General features: G+C 36.8%; 1 protein-coding gene across 1 annotated transcript; it reads left to right on the plus strand.

Moving 5' to 3' along the window:
- The first annotated feature begins 2,822 nt into the window (after nt 1–2,822).
- kiss1.S (kisspeptin S homeolog) lies at nt 2,823–8,137 on the plus strand. The gene is given in 3 exon segments (NM_001170453.1): nt 2,823–2,949; nt 4,610–4,726; nt 7,669–8,137. Coding segments are annotated over 2 exon segments (396 nt in total). The 5' UTR covers nt 2,823–2,949; nt 4,610–4,644; the 3' UTR covers nt 7,983–8,137.
- The last annotated feature ends 3,244 nt before the right edge of the window (nt 8,138–11,381 follow it).

The raw sequence follows: 11,381 nt of genomic DNA on the forward strand, positions 1-11,381 counted from the left end.
GCACCCCTTATAGTCTTATGTATAGCACCATGGGTTCTGGGGGAACGTTATTTTGTTTCTACTATGTACTGTATTACTGCATATGGCTGAAATGACAATAAAATCCACTTGATTTGACTTGACTTTAATAAAATATCACTTTTATGCCTTCCATTAATACCAGATATACACATTCAAACACATAAATTGCCATGCAGTTCCTGCCACTGAGGGTCCCACAAATCCAGGTGGCATAACTCTAGCTGTTGTAGAATCATTTGCTATGGTAACTCTGCAGGACAGTAAATGCAGTTTTTTTTAACCAATAGAACCCCTGGCCACTACTGTGTGTTTTAAAGCGATACTGACACATTCTAAAAATCATAGGAACATGTCAGTATGAAGTAAATGCTGCATCTGGAATATTTCCCCTCAAAGCCCCCCGCAAGCCACCCCCTGCAACCCTGCGCTCACCCGACCCTCCGACACTGCTAAATGATCCTCTGAACTGTTTCAATGACGCTGGGTGTGGCGCGATTCTTCCATAAGCTGATTACGAGTCAAAACAGGAATTCAGCCTATTGAAGGATCGCTCCGCCCCCAGCCCTGCATCACTGAAGGAAAGCGGAAGATCAGTTAGCTGTGTCAGCCGGTCTGCTGCACACAGGTTCACGGGGCTGGGGCGGTTTTGCAGGGGGTACTATACGGTGTGCAGCAATTACTTCATGCTGACAGGTTCCAGGATGATTTTAATTGAAAACAATTAGGACCGGGGGCTGGGCAGAAAATTTTGTTGTATGGGGCCCAGTTATTTGAAATGGTAGCCCTGCCTCTAGGCCCAGAAGTGCTCCTCCAGCAGCTGCCTCAGTCACAGGTGCATTCAGCAGCCTTTCTCAGAATGACACAATACTCCTGTTATTGGTACGAATATTATCCTTTAGTGTCATTTGTGGTAACAAATAGTACACATAGCTTGATAAAGGGCTAGTTATGCCCCGAAACGTTGCTTCACTTGTTGCACAAATAAATTATATTTTCATTGAACCGGAGTGCTGCTGAAATATGTTTTGGGATTTGTGGTAACAGAGCCACCACCACTGCTGATACTTCAGTCCCAGAGCCTTCCAGGCTGCCGACTACACCAAATGCAAAATTGAAGAAGATATGAAAGACTCAAAGTCATTTAAATAGGATTCTTTTTTATTATCAACACTTCATTTATATCACATGGTAACTACTCTTGGCCAAGACACAGCATCTCTAATAATCCTAGCTCTCTTGCAGACAGCTTCTCTCCCTGTATACTACCTGCTAGCATGGCCACCCATCTTCCACTTCATGCCAAGGAAATATCCTCCTGCAATCAACTTCATTAATCACCCACACCAGCAACATGAACAACTAAAAATAAAATATTATTATACACTATTGCCCCCACAGCTATTCTTGGATCTAACAGATGGATGGCTGATTCTGAAATATTTGGTCAATTTACAAAATATTACACATCAAGATTGTCAAAACCATTTTTTATAGGCTAGAGGGAGATGTTTTGTCTATCTAGAGCACATCTTATGAACCACACATGATACAAGCAACCTTTTGTTAGAGGAAGCCTTCTGCCTAGTAAATTAACCCATGGTCTACTTAATGTACCAGCTCAAGGCAACCTCAGTCCTTTAGCATGGAAGATCTGTGCTTCCAAATATGGCCCAATAGCTCCCCATCTTCTTTTCTGCTGATTCATTTCTCATGCTCTGTGCTGCTGTATGTTACTAAGTTTAGGGATCAACTCAAAATATACAGTACACATAGATTATAAATGTCACAATATAGGGCTAATTAGTAATAAATACAGATAATTACTACATGGCAGCAGAGAAACCAGTGCAGTAGCAGACACTTTCCTAGATGGTGACCCCATGTGACAAGAATGCCTGAATCATTGCTGCTATTGAGAAGCAGAAGCTTTAGCCTGGTGCAATAAGTTCAGTATAAAAAATATAGCATTTTTAGCCATATACATTTTTAGAGTTTAGTTCTCCTTTAATGATACACCATCTTTAAATGACATATTGCAAATATGCATTTAAAATATTCTGTAATACCAATCTAATATCAATTAAAACGATTATAAACTGTCAAAAATTGCTGAATATACTACATGTATGAGATCTGTTATCCAGAATACTGTAATTCAGAAAGCTTTACATTATGGAAAGGCTGTCTCTCATAGACTTCATTTTAATCAAATAATCCAAATTATGATTTCCCATTTCTCTGTAATAATAAAACAGTACCCTTTAATAGATCCAAACCAAGCAATACTGAATACTTTTTGGAAATAAAACCAGCCTACTGGATTTATTTAATGTTTACTTGATTTTCTAGTAGACTTAAGATATGAAGATTTAAATTACGGAAAGATCATTTATCCATAAAACCCCAGGTATGGGACCATTCTGGATAAAAGGTCCTATACCTATAACATACTCTTTCAGAGGCATATTTCGTAATGACAAATAATTTTTAAAAAAACAGCATACAAGCATTTTTCTCTCACCTGATCTATATATACAAAAAACAAAAAACTGGATTATGTTTATACTGTATGAATACATTTGTTGTATTAGCTTGTAAGTACTGTATATATTCACATAAAAACACAATCATTAAACATTTGGGTTAATGCTTTCGTTAGTAAAATAATACCAATAATATGCTGCAAAAATCCAGAAGAGGAATATGATAGTTTTGATATGATCTGAATGCAGGGGATGGGCATTGAAGTGCTTGTGTCATGAAATGTTAGCATATAAGTCAACTGTTTAGTCCTTAGATTCAGGTATGAGAGCAGCATAAGGAGAGAGCAGCATAAGGAACGGAGTAGTGACTGACAGAATAGTGGCTGGAGCACTGATACAAAGAGAAGAAGATTTATTTTTTTAAAAAGTGGGTTGTTTAGTCAAGGTAAGTAACTATTCAATTTTGGGGTAACTGCAAACAGGTGAAAAATGTATATGTGTGGGATACAGCGAAGAATAATAAAATTAGGTTGCAAACAAGGAAAGGGTATTCTAGGTTGAGCATAAAGACAGGTAATAATTTAACTGCAGAAATTGACAGAGATGTTATGGCAGATGAGAGTGAGTAAATATGGTAAATATCATAAGGGAATGAACTAATTTATAGATATCACTTTGTGAATTACGCAAAGTAACTGCTAATTATATGAAAAGTCAAGAGTGTATCAGAAAATTGGGTAAAATAATGTATTGTAGAGTTCATTTTAGGTCTACTTTATCCTACTGTTATTTAATTAGGGCAATGACGTAGATTTGGTTAATTTTTTCCGTTCATAGGATTAGCTTTGAAAATGTTTTTTTTGTATTTTAAAAAAGATGTAGACACTTTTACTTCTCAATTAAGGAAGTATATAATTTTGCTTTCATTTTTAAAAAACAAGACATGACTAGTGGTCCTTATATGCGATATTCTTCCTTATTCAGAATTAAACAGCATAAGCTGTGATCCGACCCAGTGAGCGCCAGTCCCACTATTTATGCAAAAGAAATAAATGGATAGGGCAGCCCAGGATGCATTAAAAAAGAAGTGCAATGTTTCAGAGAGCAGAACTTGTGCTTGTTTTAGGTCTTCTTTTCTAGGCATATGTTTCCAATGGTAATTGTATTTAAGATTAACTATGCATCATAGCAAAGCAGAACATGATTACTGGTTCTCTGGGGAACTGTTTGTTACAAATGATCCCTGACATATATGTTAAATATGTGATGGTATTATAACAAGTAATAGAATGGGTACTGTTAAAAACGTTACTATGTAACCAGAGCCCTAACCTTAAATTCTTGGGGGCAGATTTATCAACGGTCAAGGTGAATTTTCAAATGAAAAAAAATTGAATTTCAAGCTTTTTTTTGTGTGCTTCGTCTAGGGAATAGTCCAAATTTGATTTGAATTTGAAGAAAATTCAAAAATCTAAATTTATCATGTACTGTCTCTTTAAAAATTTGACTTCCACCATTCGCCATCTAAAACCTGCCGAATTGCTGTTTTAGCCCATGGGGGACCTCCTAGAACCTATTTGGAGTCAATTGGTGGACTTTGAAAAATCAAAGTTTTTGTTGGGGAAAAACTTCTAATCAAATTTGATCGATTGCACTATTAATTCGATTCGAACAATTCGAATTCAGCCGAATACGGACCTATTCGATCGAAAACTGACCTATTCGACCCAACCGATTTCAGTTGGTCTTTTTGAATTCGAATTTCTACGTTTTTTCAATTCGCATTCGACCCTTGATAAATATGCCCCTTGGTGTGCTTCAGATTTGCTTTAGCTGGCTGAAAACCTGCAGATAATTAGTAATAAGGTTAGAAGACTCAGTATAACTTGTAATGTTGTCAATTCATCTTTTTTACAAACATGAGACAGTATATAGAATACTTTCACTAATCATTGTTAGATGGAAGGAGTAACTAATGCTCTAAAGGCCATTAGAATGTGTTATACATGCCCATAAAAACAGGATAAAAGGAAGTTACAGGTACTCACAACAGCTACATCATTCTTTTTTAACAATAGTATCTATTTCTGTCTGGTTTTCTGTAGGCTGAAAACATACGCTATTTTTGTGGCCAACAAAGATGATTATGCCCGGTTTGTATCTGTTCTTGTTTTTGTTGGGAATTCACTTGGGAAGGTCTGACCGCACAGCCAGAAATGCAGGTATTTTCAATCATCCCATACAATCACTGCTTTACAGTGTTTATGTTCTATAAAGTTACAAATTATTTATAATAGAGCATATTATAAATTATTTAACAGACTAGTAGGGATCAGCTACTTATAAGAATAAATACTTATAAAAATCAATAAAAAATCAATACAATAAAAGTCAAAATGAACTAGTTACATAAACTACATGCACATAGTGTGAATAATGCCACTTAAACAAGATAAATGAAAACTGTAAGTGTCTTCTCTCCAGTTATATGTTTACCAAGACGCCTCTCTCTTCAGACAAGAGTTCTGCAATGTACACATTGGTGAGACAAATGTACCTTCCAACAGCTGAAGATGGGGAAATTTCCAGTTATAAAAGCTGCATATTTTAATTATTGTTATTACAGTGACATTATTCATAATGGAGTGGACTGTTAGGAGCAGATTTATCAAATTGAGGTGAATTTTCGAATTTCTAGCTATTTTTTGTGTACTTCGACTAGGTAATAGTCCAAATTCGATCTGAATTTGAAAAAAATTAGAAAATTCGAATATCGAAAAGTATCATGTACTGTCTCTTTACAAATGTGACTTCAACCAATCGCCATCTAAAACAATCCGAACTGCTGTTTTAGCATATGGGGGACCTCCTAGAACCTTTCTGGAGTCAATTGATGGACTTTGAAAAATCAACATTTTTTAGGGGGAAAACAATCTAATTTGATCAAATGCGCTATTACTTCGATTCGAACGATTCGAATTCAGCCGAATATGGACCTATTCGATTGAAAATGGACCTATTCGACCAAATACAAAAATTTTGACTTCATTTCGGTTGGTCTTTTTGAATTCGAATTTCAAAGTTTTTTCTATTCGAAATTTGATCCTTGATAAAATTGCCCCTTTGGTGTTTTAAATCATAGATGCTGCCATTCATCTTAACATTTTTGAGAAGTCTCTTGATCCCTGCATGATTGTAATCAATGTATTCACCACTGTGCTCTCACAGTTCTTTCATGGAGAATGGCAGCAGTCAAAATGCTTTTCCCCAACTGCTCCCCTTTTATTTATACTGCTGACAGATAGCATGAATCAGTCAAGGAACACTTACTTCTTATTCTGGAGTATTACCTGACTGTCAAATGAATAGAATTGGCAGCCATTTTCAGCGAAGTGGCTGCAGGGCAGGAAAGGTCTTAAGAAAGGTCTTAGGAGAAGTCTGAAACATTGGCACATTATTTTAAACATTAAGGGGCAGATTCACTAAGGGTCGAATTTCGAAGTTAAAAATACTTCGAAATTCGACCCTCGAATTGAAATCCTTCGACTTCGAATATCGAAGTCGAAGGATTTAGCGCTAAACGTTCGTTCGATCGATCGAACGATTTTTCGTTCGATCGAACGATTAAATCCTTCGAATCGAACGATTCGAAGGATTTTAATCCAACGATCGAAGGAAAATCCTTCGATCAAAAAAAGGTTAGCAAACCTATGGGGACCTTCCCCATAGGCTAACATTGACTTCGGTAGGTTTTACCTGCCGAAGTAGGGGGTCGAAGTTTTTTTTAAAGGGCAAGTACTTCGACTATCGAATGGTCGAATAGTCGAACGATTTTTCGTTCGATTCGTTCGATTTCGTTCGAATTCGAACAAATTTAACCAATTCGATGGTCGAAATACCAAAAAAATACTTCGAAATTCGAAGTATTTTTCATTCGAATCCTTCACTCGAGCTTAGTGAATCTGCCCCTAAGTAAATTAAGTGAATTACTGTTTGCATGTTACGAAGTACCACCTGAGTTGGAAAATCATTTTTTATATTGGTGTCAGGGATAGCCAGATGAATATACCAGATGGTGATCTGGGGATAGGTCCAACAGGAATTCCAAAGTAAATGAATATCTTTTCCTTTCTGAGGTACACTGGAGACAGTTTTTTCTGTGAAATCAAACGGGGCAATTAGGGTGAGATTTATCAAACTTTAAAAATTCTTCTCAGTTTTCCAGATTAAAAAAACACAACTGCTCTGGATCACCTATTAGCTAAATAAGTGAATAGTTGAAGTAGTTGTAAGAGTTGAGGCCCATTTATAATGTATTAAAGGTCGTGGTATTAGAGCTTTTTGAACCCACTATTAAAGTTATTTTCTCTACAACCACAAATGCCATGAATGTCATTAAAAGATCCAAATATAAAAATTGCAAATGGAAAAAAACTGTGATCAATAAGCTAAAATATACAAATATCACTAAAGCATCTAAAAAATTAAATTTTTTCGACAATTACAATCTGAAAACCTCAAAAAAATCGGAACGGGCAAATAAAAAGGTCCAACAGAGACAAAAATTAGAATGAAAAAAAGAAATCAGAATGTTAGTAAATGAGCTCTGTGGAGGTTTATTTATCAGCATTCTCATTTTAGTGATTTCTGAAACCATGACTTATTTAAAAAAAAATTAAATACTTGAATTTAAAAAGTACAAACAAAAAAAAACCACTGAAAGATGCGCTAAAAAATAGGAACAATTCCTAGCCTAAAAATCAGAAAACCTCTAAAAGTCCAAATTTAATGAAAGCAGTCGAATAAGATCCTCACAGTTCCCATTGACTTCTATAGGTCCTCGACAACTTTTACATTAGCGGTTTTTGTGGTTAAACACTCAAAAAAAAAACACTTAACAAATCTTGAATTTTTAGCTTTTAAAAAATATAGGAGATCCACACATCATCAAAAATAAAATAGAAGTAGAAAAAATAGAAATTTGAAATCACATTGTTGATGAAAATTGTGTTAAATTGGCAAAAAGGCTTCCCACATAAATGTATTCTTTTGGCACACTGATAACATAGTTTAGGGACAAAATCAATTCTATATTGTGTCAATGACTTGTATTGGGGTGGTTGAAAGGGAACACTAAATATGACAATATGTTACTGTTATACAGGTGAGCTATATAGCCAAGTGCCTGGACAGAGTCAGTGGCTCGGCTCCTTGCTGTGTCCTGAAAAGATGCCAGACTCATCGAGGGCAGAACAGACACCTGTACTTGCTCTATTATGCCGCAGGAAGAAATCATTTTCTACAGGACATCACTGGTCTACAGGCTCCCTACTGCCTAGCCAATCTATTTCTGCACCTACAGGGGAGTTCTTGGTGGAAAGAGAAAAAGATCTCTCTACCTACAACTGGAACTCTTTTGGCCTCAGATATGGCAAGAGAGACTCCGGGTCAGAAAATTCCAAGGTGAAGATCTGGTAGTTCTAAGCAAAAAAGCAAAAGATCTTTGATCACTTTTTTTTGCAGTCAGAGATACCTTATACTGACTAATATTAATCCCCTACAGGAGATGACATCGATTGGAAATACTATTGTGGATTGTCCTCCACTAATAAATAAAGCCTGGTCTTTGCACTAACAGATATTCTTCTATTTATCTAACAATATACTTGTAAATTGTAAAATATTTAAGTATCATTAATATGTCTTATGGGGGGGGGTGGAAGACAAGAACCTTTCTTATTTATTTAAAGAAAAAGTATACTCTCAAAATGAATACACGAGCAACAGTATTTATCACATTAAGTGGCATATTAAAGAATCAAACTGCAATATATATTTAAGTAAATATTGCACTTTTTCATTGAGCTCCCATTTTATGATAGTCTCTGTGCTGCCTAAGAGATCGCCTGACCAGAAATAATGCAGCTGTAATAATACAGTAACAGGAAGAAGTGTAGAAGCAAAAGACAGATCCCAGGGGACGGCTCTTATTTTGTAAAATTGCAATTTTATATTTAGGATAACTCAATGGCACAGCCTACAAAAAAAAAGTATATTATTATGAAAATGGTTTATTTACATGAAGCAGGGTTTTACATCTGAGCTGTTATTATATAGAGACCTACATTCTTCTGGGGTATAGTTTTACTTTAAAAAAATTCCCCAAGATAGCATTGCTCTGAGGGTATAATTCAATTAAAGGAACAACACCAAAAAATTAAAGTGTTTTAAAGTAATGAAAATATCATGTACTGTTGCCCTGCACGGGTAAAACTGTTGTGTTTGTTCACAAACACTACTATAGTTCATATTAACAAGCTGCTGTGTAGCAAGGGTGGAAATTGAAAAAAGGCTATTTGGCACAGGTTATATAGTGGATAACAGATAACACCATTATGTTCTATAGAACTTATCTGCTGTGTAACCTGAGCCTTTTCTCCTTTGAATGTCTGCCCCCATTGCTACACAGCAGCTTATTTATATAAACAATAGTAGTGTTTCTGAAGCAAACACACCAGTTTTACCAGTGCATTATATTTTTATTACTTTAAAGGACATGTAAAGCCTGCATTTTCCTAAGTATAAGTTGGGCATATCTTCCCCACCCAAGCCACATCATTTGTTCTGCATATACCCCCTCCATTTGCCAGAGCCATCAAATTTTCCTAAAACAAATAGCAGCTTTCACCCGGCTGCTATTTTCCCTTTGACACATCATTAGTAACATTGACATCTGCAAACAGGATATGTATGCTGTAAAGTTCATGTAATTCAGAATGCAAGTTTACACAGACACAACATACTTTGATAAAAAGTTCTGCTGGGGTTGAGAACTGTAATGTTTAAGCCAAGCTCAGGAGAGAGGGTTAGGAGAAAAAAATAGGATCAGACAGCTAGAGTTTCTATGGGAACCAACAATGCTATCTCTTGTTTGGTATTAGACTGGAGGGTGTCTTTAGTAATCTGAGCTGAGAAGAATTGAGCATGCTCATAAGTCAACAGCCAAAGCAAATTCCTGAGGGAGGGGGCCAAGAGGGTTACAGGAGGAGAAGGATTTCTAAGTGATTAAGGGGAGCCTTACTGTTAACCTTTTAACAACCAGAGTAACAGTTATCTAAAGATTTCAAAGAGGTTGTATACTGATAATTTTTTTGTGGGTGGGGTTCACATGTCCTTTATAGGAAAATTCAACCTGTGGGGGAAAAACCCATAACCCTCACCCCAGGTAGACTCTCCTCCCTCTTCCCCCCAGGCTAACTACCCCCCCCCCCGGGAAATGCACCATACTCCATACTTACTCCTCGGCGCAGATTCATACAGATTCTCTCAGTCAGCTTACAGAGATTGCAGAAGATGGATGCATGGCAACTCACAGTAATCACACATTTGCTTACACTACCGTGTTTGGAAATATAAGTAAATAGGCTCCACACTGCCCTGACAAGAGTTTCACCAAACAGCTTTATTAAACAGCAGAAATTCATCTTTCTGAATTTCAGAAATTCTGCCTCTTGATAAGGTTGTTTGTCGAAGAGTGCATCAGGGAAGTGAGGAGTCTTCTGTCAGCGCTGGGCACCAAGTCACTTTGTGTTCGTAAAAAGAATATGTACTGATGAAAAAAAAATTGTTGTTATGTTTTAAACACTTTCACTTTTTACTTTCACAAGTCACTTTCCTAATTGGTTGATGAATTAAATGACAGAACTGCAGTATGAATTGCAGTATTGAGTAATAAAGTGCTTTCTTTTTTTAAAGCGTAACTCTCAGAAAAAGGGTCGTCTATTTCACTCCTTGTATTCTTTACAAATTTGTATATAGCCACTCAACAGTACACCTAAAATTAAAAATGTCACACTAAAGTTAATTTTCATTCTAGACATACGAGTCATTTACTTACAACATATGCAGTATGCAAAGTGCACCTACAGAAGCAATTGCCATGTTTATTTCCGATAATGTAGTGTTAGTTCCCAACATTTCAGTGTTGTTGTGATCGCCAGGGGAAGTTGCACCTCAAGTTATTGCAACCAATTCATCAACATTAAGGCAACTGCACTTCTGGAGGCACATTCTCTGAATGTTTTCTGTGTACGGTTAGCATTATTTGCGATTATTCAGCATGGCAGAGACGTGGGTGCCTGATTCTCTTGGCGCATCTGCACTATGCCTGTTGACATAAGGTGTTATGGAAACCGTCTGGGTTTTGACACATGCACCATTACTCAGAGGCTCACTAACCTCTGCCAGTCCCTTCTCCCCTCCAGGAATTCAGGCTCACCAGCCTCTGCAACACTCTTTCTGGCAGCAAGACCCCTTCTGCTAGGCACTGTCTCTCCCAGCAGAACCACACTTCCCTCAGCTGTGGTAACACAGCCCTTTTACCTTTCCTAGGTAGCTCCTCTCTCAGTTGCCACTTAAAGGGGACCATCACCCAATTATTCAAAATCCTATTTTATCACATTAGTCAAGCAAAACTTCAATTACACTATATAAATTAATTGAATCTTATTACCTTCAGTCTGGGAATTCATAATTATAGCAAGCAGGCAGGAGCCATTTTGTGGACAGTGTTATTAAGGCGAGCCTTGCATCATCTCAAAATCTTGTTTGTGCACCAGAATAGGGGACCCGATGTCCATTCCCATGCCCATTCCCAAGTCTATAAGCTGGTGTAGTGAAGCCCTTTAGTAAATAAATATTCAGGTATCTTCCACCCTTGCTCAAATACAGAGCATAAATCCCATGTAGGGGCAATGATACCAGGAAGCGCAGAGAGCTGCTGCTGAAGTGTCCTTTATTCACCATACGACATGTTTCTAGCTGCAAGGCTCTTTTTCAATTGTAACATTCAATCACAGTGATGCAAAGTTTAAATGC

This window comes from Xenopus laevis, chromosome 2S (assembly GCF_017654675.1).
Source record: "Xenopus laevis strain J_2021 chromosome 2S, Xenopus_laevis_v10.1, whole genome shotgun sequence".
NCBI lineage: Eukaryota > Metazoa > Chordata > Amphibia > Anura > Pipidae > Xenopus > Xenopus laevis.